Here is a 14,805-nt window from a genome sequence, read left to right as displayed (position 1 = left end):
GAACACACCTTCACGTAGTTAGAGTAATACTCCTCAACATAGACAAATGTAACATACCTTTGCCTCGGTAAACAAATATCCCACAACATGATGCTATACTGTTGAAAACCCTGCGGGGGTTCTTTGTCATAAGTCGGATAAAGTCCCAGGTGGCTTCATAGCTGCAATGATGACTCTCCTCCTCCTTATCTGACAGCTCGGTAATCTACCAGGTAGATAAAGAGCTGTACTGGCAGGATGGTTGTTGGAGAAAGGCTCAGACCCCAGCTAGGTGGATCCCCTCCCTGGACCCCTGTAAAACAGCAAGAAGGAAATGCCTGCTAAGAAGCCAGGACGACCTGAGTGTCAACTAGGCGAACGGCATAAGTTTAAATGGTGTAGGAGCCATTAGTGGGGACATCCTTCCCCTGAGCGTGGAGAAGGGCGAAGGGGCAGAGAGAACTCATAGGTCCATAAGCTCTGTCACACGCATCCACACGCCGGATGATGCCAGGAAAGAACTGCTTCTGTTTACCACCCAAACTCCAAAAGACTGCTGGAAGGATTTCTGCTCTGATTGTGTTGGACAAGTTTAGCCAAGCAGATACTTAGAACATAGAAAAAGCAACCGCAGATGAAATTCAACCAATAATAAAAGCTTGTGGGGGGGGGGGATGATTTCTGATTATTTGAGTGTATTTATAGGATGTTAAAATTGCTTTAGTGATTTCATTAGGTCATCTTCTTATATGTATATAGTTTAGGAAGTTTCTGTTATGTTAAGTTTCCATACAACCCCTAAAATGGACTTTAATTTTAGCTGCCTCTCCCCATATTTCTTCCTTCATCTTCCTCTTCTCTCACCTCTACACTTGATCCTTCTGTTACAGCGCCCCCTGCATCTATCCATAAATATTTTATTTCCCTAAGGAGATCTGTCTGTCCCCCTGGTTCCTTACTCTATGCCTAACCTCTGTGGTTCCACTGATTGTAGCTTGGTCATCTGTTGGGAGCTATTGGGGCTGTGGACCCTTGGACCCTGAATTCCCTATGAGTGGCTTCTTTTTCCTGTGCTTGCAGTTGCTCTAAGCAAAACAAATTGTTTTCCTCTGCTCTGAGCATGAGACCTTGATGACGGGCTGGTGGGTCTGCAGCTGAAAGACCCCGAGAGCTGGGTCCTGGCCAGAACCCTATATTAGCTTCCTCTGAGCACAATAAACTTGGCATTCTTGTATCAAGAGTGACCCATGTCTCTGTCTCTGTGTTTGTTTGTATGTTTTCAAGTCTTCTCAGCCAGTTCCTGGCTCACGTACCAACAGGCGTAGTACTGTAGAGCATAGAGCTGACATTGTATTTTACAGTCACCATAGACTTAACTGCTAATATCCACATATAAGTGAATACATACCACATTCATCTTTCTGGGTTAGGATCACCTTACCTAGGTTTTTTTTCTAAATGTTCTATCCATTTCCTGAATTTCAGTATTTCCTTTTTTAATGGCTGAGTAGTAGTCTATTATGTAAATGTACCACATTTTCTTTATCCATTTATCTGTTGAGGGTCATCTAGGTTGTTTCTAATGTCTGGTTGTTGTGGACAGAGCAGCAATGAGCATGGTTGAGCAAGTGTCTCTGTGGTAGGATAGGGTATTCTTCGGTTATATGCCCAAGAGTGGTATAGCTGGATCTTGAAGTAGATCGATTCTCATCTTTTTAAAATATTTTTTATGGTTTATTTAACCTTATTTTATGTGCATTGGTGTGAAGGTGTCAGATCCCATGACACTGGATCTTCATACAGTTGTGAGCTGCCATGTGGGTGCTGGGAATTGAAGCCGGGTCCTCTGGAAGAGCAGTCAGTACTCTTAACCACTGAGCCATCTCTCCATCCCCGATTCTCATCTTTCTGAAGAACTGCCACTGTTTTCCCCAGTGGCTGTACAAGTTTGCGCTCCCACCAGCAATGGATGAACGGTCCCTTTACTCCACATCCTGGCTAGCATAAACTGTCACTTGTTTTATTGGTCTCGCCCATTCTGACAAGTGTAAGATGAAATCTCAAAATCATTTTGATTTGTGTTTTCCTGATGGCTAAGGATGCTATGCTGCATAGTTTTATGTCAACTTGACATGAGCTCAAGTCACCTGAGAGAAGGGAACTGCAATTAAGAAAACGCCTCTGTAAGATTGGACTGTAGGCCACCCTGTAGGACACTCTTGCAATTAGTGATTGAGAAGGCCCAGCCCATTGTGGTGCCATCCCAGGCTGGTGGCCATGGGTTCTATAAGAAAGCAGGCCAAGGAAACCATGAGGAGCAAGCCAGCAAGCAGCATTCCTCCACGGCCTCTGCATCAGCTCCTGCCTCCAGATTCCTGCCCCATTTGAGTTCCGGTCATGACTTCCTTCTGTGATGAACAATGATACAGAAGCAGAAGCCAAATAAACCCTTTCCTTCCCACACTGCTTTAGTTCGTGATGTTTTATAGCAGACCTCGTATCTCTATCCCTAACAAAGAGAGATGCTGAACATTTCTTTAAGTGTTTCCCAGTCATTAAGGTTTCCTTTTATGAGGAATCTCCATTTAGATCTATATCCCATTTTTAAGTTGGGTTATTTGCTTTCTTGGTATCTAGTTTTTTGAGATCTTTATTTTTTTTTATATTAGTTTTCTACCAGATGTGTAGTTGGTAAAATCTTTTCCCATTCTGTAGGCTGCTGCTTTGTCAGAATGATGGTGTCCTTTGCCATGCAGAAGCTTTTCAGTTTCATGAGGTCCCATTTATTAATTGTTGATCTTAGGACCTGTGCTAATGGTGTCCTGTTGAGAAAGTCTTTACCTGTGCCAGTGGGTTCAATCTCCATTTTCTCTTCTGTCATACCCAGCGTATCTGGTTTTATGCTGAGGTCTTTGAGCCGTTTGGGGTTAGGTTACCTTCTGACCTGCACACAGGAGCTGTGGTGGGTGCAGACACCCGTCTGCACATCCCACCATCTCTAATCACACTCAACCATTCTTTAACTTAAAACAAACATAAGTCCAACAATCACAATTGAATATGCCGATGATCATAACTACCCCTCCCACTCAACCTGTACTTGTTCTTCCTGCTTAAGAACGGGGTCCTCTCTCTTGTTGTAGCTCTGCAAAAACTAAAGGTTATTTAGATGCAGTTTACGTTTTCATTACGGACTCTGACTTTCTTAATGGGTAAGAAACTGTTAGGGATGACCAGGGAGTGCTTTTCAACGAGGAAAGAGCCATCGATTTGAGGCACGAGAGGACTGAGTGTGAGCATTCCAGCAGACACTTGACCATTGACAGTGACAGGCAGGGGACAGACCGGGCAGAGAGGCAAAAGACTGCATGCGCAATTCTCTTTGCTTTATTCTTTTTCATTTCGAAAGGAACTGGGGAGAGTTCGGCTTTGTGTGTCTTATGTGGGCTTCAGACAAGCTGGCGCTCTGACCACCTCAGACTTTCTGTATTCAGGCTTGACCTTTCCTGACACCGCCAGTTCTGTCACAGTGCCACGGGATATGGTTGTTGGCATCTCCTCTACCTCAGGAGCCTGCCCGGCCCCCGGCCCCTGGCCCCAACCTCTACAGCTTCATGCTCGTCACTAGAACCTCTCAGAGACTGAGCGCCTATGAGAAGACGACATGTACCAATTGTCTAGGCCTTCAAACTGACTGTGATTCTCCTCTAATCCTTTTAAACGTGGTGTTTTTAAATTAAGAGTGGCGGAAACAAAGTGATTTAGGACGATGATGCTGTTCTTCTAGCCTGTTTAATGACAGTGGAGCACGGCTCAGGAAATGAACTGTCAGATTTGATCAATGATGTTGAAGCGAACCGTGCTCATTCCCGGAGTAGCTGAAGTCAAACTCCCTCCTAGCAAGAGATGCTTTAATGATGGAAGGGTCTGGTGACCAGGAGCCGCAAGGGAACGTCAGTCACTCCCCCGCCCACACTGCCTCTCTCTTCTGTCTTGCAGGCACAACGTGTTTGATTGCTCTGCTGTCAGATAAAGACCTCACCGTGGCCAACGTTGGTGATTCTCGGGGAGTCTTGTGCGACAAGGACGGGAACGCCATTCCCTTGTCACATGATCACAAGCCTTACCAGCTGAAGGAGAGGAAGAGGATAAAGAGAGCTGGTGCGTTGGTGAGCCCCCTGGAGGGAGGCTGCCATCGGGTCTGGTGATCTAGGTGCTCACTTGGAGAGTTTCCCAGCAGCACACGGGGTCAATGTGACCTGGCTGTCACCTGGTTTATATTCCTATACTGTGCATTCTTATTCATTGATGATGACTTAATTTGCCACTCTAAATGGCCAAAGACAGCCCTTCCCCGTCGAAAGTCCCATTAGATCACTGGACCTCTGCTCTGTTGCGGCCATGCCAGACCCTAACACTCCACCGTGAATTCCAGTGATATATGTGTGCCTACGCCAGCGCCATTCCCACTTCCGAGTGAATGCAAAGGATGTATCCCTTGAAATTCAACGTGGCAGTGTCCAGTTGGAAGCTTTCCATGTCCCACTGGGGCAAAGGCTTCCACAGTCTTGGGTGACTGCCCTCTTTCTTTCTTTCTTTCTTTCTTTCTTCCTTTCTTTCTTTCTTTCTTTCTTTCTTTCTTTCTTTTTCTTCCTCCCTCCTTCCCCCTTCTTTCCTTCCTTCCTCCCTCCCTCCTTTTTTCCCTCCCTTCTTCCCTCCCTCCCTTCTTCCTTCCTTCCATCTTTCTTTCTTTCTTTCTTTCTTTCTTTCTTTCTTTCTTTCTTTCTTTCTTTCTCTCTTTCTTTCTTCCCCTAGTATCCCCAGTACATCTCTTTAGGCTCCTTGTAAAATATATACACACAGCTGACTCTTGCCTTCTTGTCTGTGAGCTCTTTGGGACCCATATCAGTGCATTCGAGAGTGACCTCACCGATTGTTTCAGAAATGTCTCCCTGACTGTCCACTTGCTTTTTGGCATTTCTCTGCCCCTCTCCTTGAATCCCCATGCTGCAGCTACATGCTGTCAATCACTGAGCTGCCACGGTGTGTTACTAAACCTGACATTCCGTCCTCACCCATACTCTCCCCTTAACATTCTTGCCAGCATTAGCGGTGCCAAGGATGAGAGCATGCAGTCCCATCCCAGGTCCTGCAGCGAAATGCTGTTGGCCTTGGCAAAGGAAAAGGAGGCGCACCTCCCGTGGCTCCGCCCACATGTAGCAGATCAGCTTATGGTATGCCCACCCAGACTTTACCAAGTGTGATCGGTATCGGCTGGGCAAGCTAACGGGCTCACGCACTTTGTCCTTCCAGGTGGATTCATCAGTTTCAACGGCTCCTGGAGGGTCCAGGGAATCCTGGCTATGTCTCGATCCCTGGGAGATTATCCACTGAAAAATCTCAATGTGGTCATCCCAGACCCAGATATCCTGACCTTCGACCTGGACAAGCTGCAGCCCGAGTTCATGATCTTGGCATCAGACGGTCTGTGGGATGCTTTCAGCAACGAGGAGGCAGTTCGATTCATCAAGGAGCGCTTGGATGAACCTCACTTCGGGGCCAAGAGCATCGTCCTGCAGTCCTTCTACAGAGGCTGCCCCGACAACATCACAGTCATGGTGGTGAAGTTCAGGAATAGTAGCAAAACGGAAGAGCAGTGAGTCCCACGGGCTCTCAGCTGCCCTAGACCAGAGGACTCTCGACATACTGTTCTCTTAATATAGGAAAAGGTGTGGGATTTATAATTAGGATCATGTGTCCCAACAAAGAGCCCCTTCCCTGGCGACCTCGAATCCCTACCAAGTGATGAGCAAGGAGTTCCCTGGCTGACACTGTGGAGGGGCTGGAAAGAGTCTGTGTCCCCCCAGCCCCTCTTACCAGTGTTTGAAATGCACCTATAGGTAGCCATCGACCCCCAGACACAAAGCAAAAGGAAGTTAGGCCGTGTATTCCCTTTAATGTTCTTTTCATGATCTTTTCTGTGGTCCTTCAGCTTCCTTGGTGTCCTCTTGGCACCCGTGGGCAGGGCAGGCCTGTAGCTGCAGGCACCATGCCAGGGCATCTCCTGGCAGTGTGGTGGTGGTACCCTCCACCTAGCAGCTCCCTTGGAAAAGTTTTCCCCTTCTGAGCTTGCGTCTTCGGTACTCCGGCAGCCTACGGAGGAGACTGGCGACACTTTATTTGTTGCCTGCTCTTGGAGACTGAGGGATGCAGAGAGGATGGGGGGTCGGTGGCAGCTTCCTGCACCCCAGACAACACCCCTTTTCCATCCCTTCCTTCATTAGTGTAGGAGACTCCGGAGCCCAGGGGGCACAGCTTTCCCATTTGCCCACACCTCACAATGCGTCAAGGGCAGCCGCTGACTTCACCAAGAACCCACAGAAAGGGATGAAGCGGGGTGACAAGCAGTGAGGAATAAGGCTGAGAGGAGTCTCAGTGCCCCCATGGAGATGCGCTGTCAGCGTTGGAAAGGCAGACATGAACCCAGGGAATCTCCTCTCCACTTCACCCTCACCGGCTTCTGCTTTTTCCGCACAGCCTTCCCGAGCCCATCCCGGTGGCTTTCACGTCTTTCCAACAGTGTTGGGAGAAACAGCAGCCTAGAATCGCCCAAGTGCTGTTCCCAGCCACCCCAAATTGGTATTTGGCGGCAAACCACCAAGACATGCTTTCTGGCAAGAGAAAGGCCTTTCATCTTTGGCTGCAAATCTCTGTCCATACCCAGTACGTTCCCCAGGCAAACACAAACGGACTGCAATAGCCTGGATGGGGGGGAAATAGCAGACGGGCACCTGGGGGCCCTGTGTGCGCTGGCAGCAGAGCTGGCTGGGAATGCAAGCAAGAGCCCCAAGAGGTGCGCAGCACAGTTATCTGGGGGCGTGGCCTGCCGCTCTGCCCTTCTTAACACCAAAGCTGAGGGGTTTTCCCCGGTCTCTGTGCTTTATAAGTTAATTGGCTGTCCTTGACTGATTGAACCAGTCCCAAACAACCACGATTTTCACTGTAGACCCACACTCGGAGCCCGCCTGGTTTTCTTTCTCAGGATGGGTGTTTGTCAGCATGGCCTCTCAAGGCCCACCCATTAGCCATCCCTGCCCCGGTGCCCAGCCCTCTGTCCTTCAGCTGCAGAGTTTGCCCAAAGCCCAGAGGACAAAAGGTTACTTTGTACTCCGAGGACTGCAGACTGTCTCGACTCCTCCAGGAACTTGCTTTTCTTTGACTGCATTGAGAATTAATAATGGTTTCCCAGGGAATTTGCTTACTTTTGTATCTTGTGTTTTCAACATTGGAATTAGGGTCTTAGTTACTGCTGTTCAAAATGTTCTAGTGCAAAATACATTCTCTCATGTTACATGAGTGCATTGGCCTGTGGCGACATGGACACATGGATGTAAATTCTGGGTCACATGGGAATAGAGAAAACAGATGTGGGTTCAGTCAGTGATGGAGATTCGCTTGTTGACTTAGGATGCTCTAGAGTCCCCACAGCGCTTCCTCTAAAACTCCAGATTTGACAGTCCATATGGGCAACAAAAACTTTTGTTTCTGTATTTGCTTAACACAAAAGTGTATGAAACAAGAGGGAAAAAAATAATTTGAGAAACATTTTTATTGTAAAGAAAAAAATGAGATACTGAAATAATGTTTGGGTGAAGAAAAAAAGGGAAGATACCAAATTAGTCCACTGGTATCCCTTGAGCACGCGGGCGGTGCTGCCTGCACTGGTTACAAAACCTTCTGATTGAGGTTTATGGGCAGCTTGTAATTTTGCTTTGAAGACGTAACTTATTTCTAACTGCAACCAAATAGAGTATATATCATATATATATATATATGATATATATATATCAAATAGAGTATATATCATATATATAAATATAAATTTCATATTCCTTTCTTGCCTCTTCCCCTCCCCCATGGCTTGTAGACTTTTTTTAAAGCTAGAAATGCTAAGCAGGATAGTAGCGGTTTGATGAATAGTTACATATCCACCAGAGTACCCTTGCCTTCCCCATGTCCTTCTGGAATGCTCCCTTCCTGACCTGTGTCCAGCTGTGGGGAGTCTGCAGTTGGTTGTGGCTGGGCACCTTGGCCACCCCCGTCCTCCAGCGGCTCTGGCAGGGTGGATCTAGCTGCAGGAGAAACGGATCTGAGGGAGAACTTGTGAGGCTTCCGTAAACAGCACTGCCAAGCTTGGGGATCATCCCTCAAGGCTGCCCGGACTTCCTGCCCAGCCTGAGTTCGAATTGCCAATCATCCCCACAGTGCCAAATCTCGGGAGGGTTTTACAGTGTTTCAGAAATACAGCTGATGCCGGTCCCAGGCCCCGCTAACCACTCCCTCTGCTGCTGCTTTCCTGGCAATTTGTACTCTTTGGGTGGGGGAGGGGGAGGGGAAGGGAGGGCAGGGAAAGGGTTTTTAACAATTCACTGCATTTGCAGTTACCTAATCATATAAATAAACTATACTAACCTAGAACAATCCAAAGCTTGTCCCCAGGATCTGTATTTTTTTTTAATGTGACCAACTTTGCCCCAGTCAATCTGGATCACTGACGTACCACGTGACTCTGTGTACTTATTCCCAGTGGCCAGTGTTAACTTCTGTTCCTTGTTGTGACCCGGAGGGACCGGCCTCTTGAATCTGATATGTGTCAAGAACATTGCCAAGAGAAGGTTCTAACATAGAGCTTCTGCAGTCTAGGTATCTCAGGCATGCTTTGTGGCACACAAGTGTAGTGATTTGGACATTCTGCACAGAGGCAAATGCACGGGGGTGCTGGTGTTGCTGTTCTGACCCTCTCTAAAGTGGCTCCAGGGATCCGGCTCCACTGTTGCCTAGAGTATCTGGAAATGCGTGAAGGGCTCACCGAAGGCGTGCCTCTTTTTCCTTTGCCAGGTGCACTTGGTTTCTCCTGTGGTTTTGTTGTTTCTCTTCATCATCTTCTTCTTGACTTCAGAAATGCTTTTCCCTCCTTTGGCCCATCATTACATAATCTTCCCAGAGTCGTCACCCAGAACTGCCTGGGTCTATCACAGCAGCATCCCCGTTTAGCTCTGGAAAAGACACCAGTCCAACGCTCCCGTGGAGGCCGTAAAGTGTAAAATGTGAGCTGCTTCTGGCTAAATCATATTTATGGAGGCCTTTGGGCTAGCTGGATGTACCTTGCAGGAACAGAGGAATCTAATGGCCCTCGATACAGAAGAACACATATTCTAGAGATGATTTTCCATACATGGTTTCATTGTCACGGGAGTCAGGGAACAATACTTCATAGTCCACAATAAACTCGTAACTAAGCTAAATGTCATACAGGAGAGGAGAAAACGCTTACAGAGCCCTAATATCATGTCTGTGAGCTTCTTGTTTTCCCAATTAACTCAATCCCAGAAAACTCTAGCCCTTCTGACATTGCAATGGGCTCCTAACTACCACTTTGGGATTAGTGACGGTACAGTGTGTAAGCCAGAAGCACTGAGCCTTCCACCTGCGAGGCTGGGGTCTAAGATGACCACAAGAGTCTCCCATTGACGGCAGAAGCCCAGAAGTCGTACCTGACACTATAGATGCGCTCTCCCTCCCGTGAGTAGGAAGCAGGGGCTTTGTCTGGCTGGACAGTTCTCAACTGTGCTACCACGGCTTTCGGTTGTTCCTCTGCGGCTGTCTTTGCTTTCCAGATTAAAGCAAAATATTTTTCTCTCATCGTTGATACACACACACACACACACACACACACACACACATATATATCAGGACAAGTACATTCTTGATTTTAATCACTTTTGATATTTTAACTATTTTTAAATATATAATAGAAATGTCAGCTGTTAATTTTAGCACATATTACTATCTTCCCCCTGTTCACTACAGATTCCGTGAAATAATTCGCAATTCAGAGCTCATGCATCCTGAAATTCATATCCTTTCAGATCACACACACACGCGCACGCACACACACGCGCGCGCACACACACACACACCTACCTGTCAAGTCTGGCAGCTTATAAGCCTCGGCCATATTTCCCTAGCCATCATTATCCTCAGCCTGGTCAGTTTGCTCTGGAAGTTGTGGCAAGTAACCCCAAAACAATGGGTGAAACAGAAATGGTAAATCTGGGGTAAAGTCACTCATTTAAAATTGCATCCAAGATTTTGAGGGAATATATCACCTATACAATATAAAATACTAAAACCTAAAGCTAAAAATAGCATCCCTTAGGCTAGGTTGCAGATTGCAAAGGGCAAGGGCCAGTTGGTACAGTGAGGTCCATGGGTACGTTTCGAAATGTTCCCTAATACAGAAGCTTTTGCAGGTTCTTAGTAACGCTAGGGCTTTGTCCATTATCTGTTTGATTTCCCACTGTTAAGCTGCATACTAGTAAGCCAGGTGTTATAATCATTTTATACATCTGGTAATAACTATACGTCATGTGTAGAATCTGAGTTAATGTCAGTGAGAAGAGCATGTGACAAGCATTTTGACAAGTCATCATGGGCATTTTTGCTGTGCAGAATTACACCGGGAAACCAGCATGAAGCAGAGGAACAGATCATATTTAGGACTATATTCCCATTTGTTTCCAAAGTCTTAATATTGTTTAACCATAAAATCCTTACACATTTGACACACTGAAATGAATTTTGAAAGCCTCCAAAGACTGGCATCCAGCACAAGCAGAATATTTAATGGTTCTGGTAGCAGCTTGGGGCTAGGCAGGTTTTGAGGAGGGGCAGGAAAATCGGCCGGTTCCTCTCAGTGTCTCAGCCCATGAGGAACTTTACCAGCCACATGTTCTCACAACACTCCAGACAATCCAGATGTCGAATGGGAGAGCATGCATCCTTCGGACAATTTAATTAGCTCATTTGTAATTTAAAGTGTGTTCATGAAGAAGTAAAGGGAAAAGCCGTGGTCCAGGGATGGAGCAGTGGGGCGTGGGAGAAGCCATGGTTCAGGGATGGAGTGGTGGAGCCTGAGTTCAGGGAAACCGAATGTGACTTATCTTAGCTGTGACTCTGCAGGTGCCTGCACATTGCAGCTTTGGATAGTGACTTTGGCTTCTGTACGAAGCATGGATTTTCAACAGTGCAAGGTGTGAACCGAGCCTTGCTCCCTTTTGTCCCAGTGATCTGGTAGATAGCTCTCACCCAGCACTGCCCTAAGCATGCCGCCATCTTCTATTCCTGTCCAAACCCTGGATGTGGTTTTTCTTAGAACTTTCTCATTTTCAAAGTAATGTCCCTCTTTATACTTAAAAAAAAAATACTAACAGAGATGAAATAGCTTGAACATGCTGGTCATTTTCCAGATATCAGCTGTCAACAGGGAAAACAGTGACAACCTGGTCGATAATAGGCAGTTTCATGGGAAAAAACTGTGGGGTGATTAATTTAGCATTCTTCATGTGATACAGAGTTATGCTGCTCTCGTCATTTTTAACTAGCCCATAAAAATCATGTATTAGACATCTTTGTGGTGGGAGGATGATACAGTTTTAAATCTGCCTCAACCTGGGTTAGGGCAAAGAGGGACTGATTAGAATGATACAAAGAATTCTGCCATATGGGGGGAACCTAATCCCTGGAACATTGAGTGAGACTATAATACTCGAGCAGTGGTGGTGCGTGCCCTTAAGCCCAGTACTCGGGAGGCAGAGGCAGGCCAATCTCTGTAAGGTTGTGGTCAGCCTGGTCAACAGAGTGAGTTCCAGGACAGCCAGGGCTACACAAAGGAACCCTGTCTCGAAAAAAGAAAACAAAACAAGAAAAGAATATTATACTCTCATACGGGCTCCTGGTCCCTGTGTATTTTTCATCTGGACCCCGGTATCTTAAGACACACATTCAAAAAGTTGGAAAAAAAAATGCCACAACTCCATTTCAGAGCTCCTGAATTCTTAGCTCTTACCATGTTCTTTTAAAGCTGTGGCATTGTAGGCGAGACTGGGACAAGCTCCCAAAGGGAGAGTGGAAAGTTAGGACAGGGAGTACTTAGGGACCAGGAGGAGGGGGCAGGACTACTCAGAGGGAGGGACAATGGAACCTACAGTTGGTTAAAGTCTGAGAATCCCCATTTCTGGTAACTGACTTTTCCGTGTTACTGTCTGATTGTGTTGAGCGCGTTACAGTCTGGTTGTGTTGAGCGCCGCCCCTCCCCAGGTTCTTTGACTGTGGTTTTACCTCTGTTTCTATACGAACACCTTTTAGACCATGGGTTGTCTATCATAGAAACACTCTGATTAACACATGACTTCACACTTAGCCTGTGCACTGCTTTATCACAGAAGGTGAGAGAATGTGGCTGACCAGTCCTTGAGCCTGAGAAGGACAGTGCTGGGCACAGTCTCAGCGATGACCTGGTAGAAGCCCGGCTGCCTGCCCTCCAGAGAGTGAGGACAGGGAGGAATGAGAACACTGAACCATGTGCTTTTTCTATTTCTGATCTCAAGAGACTCTAAACTGTAATGATCTCATGCCCCAAAAGACAACTGAAGACTGAGTGTGTTTATCATTGGTCTTCCTGACTATGTAGATGGAGAATTTGCCATTTGGAAAGCTAGCATATGTCAGGAGTATAGTTACTTCTTAACTTCAAATGCAAACAAACACTAAATTACAGGTTTTTTAAAACAATAATAACATAAATGGTCTCTTAGCATTACACATTCCAGGTTCTAAACATATGATTTTAAGTTTTATACTTTGAACAAGAATAGTAAAATCTGCATGGGGGAGGAACCAAAAAAAATCAGACTTTTTTTTAACCAAAGAAGCATCACCTTTAACGTTTGCCAACCCCATCCTTCCCTAAGCTGTCTGACCCGCTGAGTTCAGTCCTTTGCCTAGGCAGAGTAGACTGGTAAGAACCAGCTTCTTACTGCACTCTGGAGTCAGCTGTTGTTTTTAATCACAAGCACTTGCAGAAGAAACCTCACCAGCTTCTAATAAGATTAAGACCGTAGGTGGGGCCAAGTTTTTAATAAAGGAGGAAGAGAAAGGGGAAGAGGGAAAGACTGTACCAGCTGCGCAGTAGTTTCTGTGTGTGGTACCACAGCTCAGCAGTTCTGAGAGCATCCTGTGCGGACTGTGGAAATGCTGGCTTTGGATAAGCTGTTCTTTATATCCGTTTGACATCATGGAATTCTTCGCATTGGCAGCATTTCCTTGCTACTTTAAATGTCAGAAGGGGTTGTTTATCAGAAGGTACCAAGATCCACAATGTATCAGTCTCACAATGTATCAGCCATGTTTAAAAACTCCTGACATTATGTTTAATGATGAAGTCACACGTCGGTGTGACAGCTGCATCAACCAGGCTTTCCGAAGTCAATCCCTAAAACCCATCTGTACATCAAAACCTCGCGGGAACCTCAGAGTGCTGGGAGCCACTTAGAGCTTTTCACTTGCACTGTTTGTACTTGTTGCGGAGACGCGTGAGGAACAAGGCTGCAGTGGGTTTGGGAGGAGCTCAGAGCCGGTGGCAATGTAGTCACTCAAGATGCATGGCGTGTCACTTGGTCCCTATGATGTGCTGGGTACAGTTGATGTTGTAGAGGTTGCTGTGCAAATGCAATCGCTCATTCTATGTTGTATACAAAGTGAACAGCTAAAGGAGAGAAGGTCAACACATTACAGCTATTAAACTGTCTGCTCCTACTCTTCTTTTCCTTGGACTAAACTCGTCTTCTGTGCCAATGTCTGTTTGGAAAATACATGGTTTTGAGTTTTGCTGGCTCGGGGTTTTACTGAGATAACAGAAAGTCACTTCATGGGAGGAGACCACCTAAACATAACAGACACAAGCGGGAAGAGCTGCTGGCGGTTGGGAACAGGAGTGAGCCAGGCGATGGTTCAAAAACAGCAAGGTTTTAAAGGCATACAAATGTATGCAACCTAAGTGAGTACTTATTCTTGACACAGCTTCCCCCTTTAATAATCAGGATTAGATAATGGCTAGATGAATTACAGATATATGTAGATTGGGCAACATGGCATACCATAACCTAGAAAATTTCAGAACGGGGTATCTCGGCAAAGATTTTCACAAGATGCCCAGGAACACTGGAGTCTGGGGACAGTATTCAGAGACTGTGTGTGTACATGTGCGTGCCATGCGGTCTTTAAGTATCCTGAAGATTGAAGGCTCAAACATCAACCTGGAATCTAAATAAGTCTCAGCCACTGGACTGCTGAATTTAGAATTGAGCATAACAAATTGAGTATATAGAGCATAAAAATAGAGCCTTTGGACTAGGCGGTGGTGGCGCACACCTTTGATCCCAGCACTCAGGAGGCAGAGGCAGATGGACCTTTGTGAGTTCAAGGTCAGCCTGGTCTACAAGAGCTAGTTCCAGGACAGGCTCCAAAGCTACAGAGAAATCCTGCCTCGAAAAACCAAATAAATAAATAAATAATAGTCTTTGATTGTTTTTCTCTTTTTCATTAAAATCAACATGAGCCAGACACAGTAATTTACCCTTGTAATCTTAGCACACAAGACATTGGGCCAGAAGAATCATAAATTCAAGGCAAATCAGGTACCTAACAAGATTGTCTCGATATTAATAATAGATATCAAACAACGGAAACCGCGTCCCCTGGGTAGAATTTTTCTAACAGAATGAAAAGTATGGCATGGTATCTTTGTCACTTGGTTACATGTGAGGCTTCCTCGTCCAACTCTGATGGACTTGCTAGCCACTGGCTAAGGTGAGCTCGGTAAGCAACTAAGAAACTGGGCAAATACACTGGGCAGCCATTTCCAGGAAGCCCAAGGCAGCAATCCTGGGAGGGAGGAAGGGCTCACAAGCTGTCCCGTGAGCACCA

General features: G+C 46.1%; 1 protein-coding gene across 1 annotated transcript in view; it reads left to right on the top strand.

The window, feature by feature from the left end:
- Ppm1l (protein phosphatase, Mg2+/Mn2+ dependent 1L) overlaps positions 1-13,627 on the top strand; it is a 257,090-nt gene extending 243,463 nt beyond the window's left edge. Inside the window, exons 3-4 of the mRNA XM_048424839.3 lie at positions 3,979-4,140; positions 5,293-13,627. Coding sequence (XP_048280796.1) covers positions 3,979-4,140; positions 5,293-5,639 — 509 coding nt within the window. The 3' untranslated portion in view covers positions 5,640-13,627. The remainder of the gene's footprint in view (positions 1-3,978; positions 4,141-5,292) is intronic.
- Positions 13,628-14,805: the final 1,178 nt, after the last annotated feature.

This window comes from Myodes glareolus, chromosome 20 (genome assembly GCF_982192425.1).
Source record: "Myodes glareolus chromosome 20, mMyoGla1.1, whole genome shotgun sequence".
NCBI lineage: Eukaryota > Metazoa > Chordata > Mammalia > Rodentia > Cricetidae > Myodes > Myodes glareolus.
Note: the sequence above shows the minus strand (reverse complement) of the source record. Positions and strands in the feature narration are given on the sequence as shown.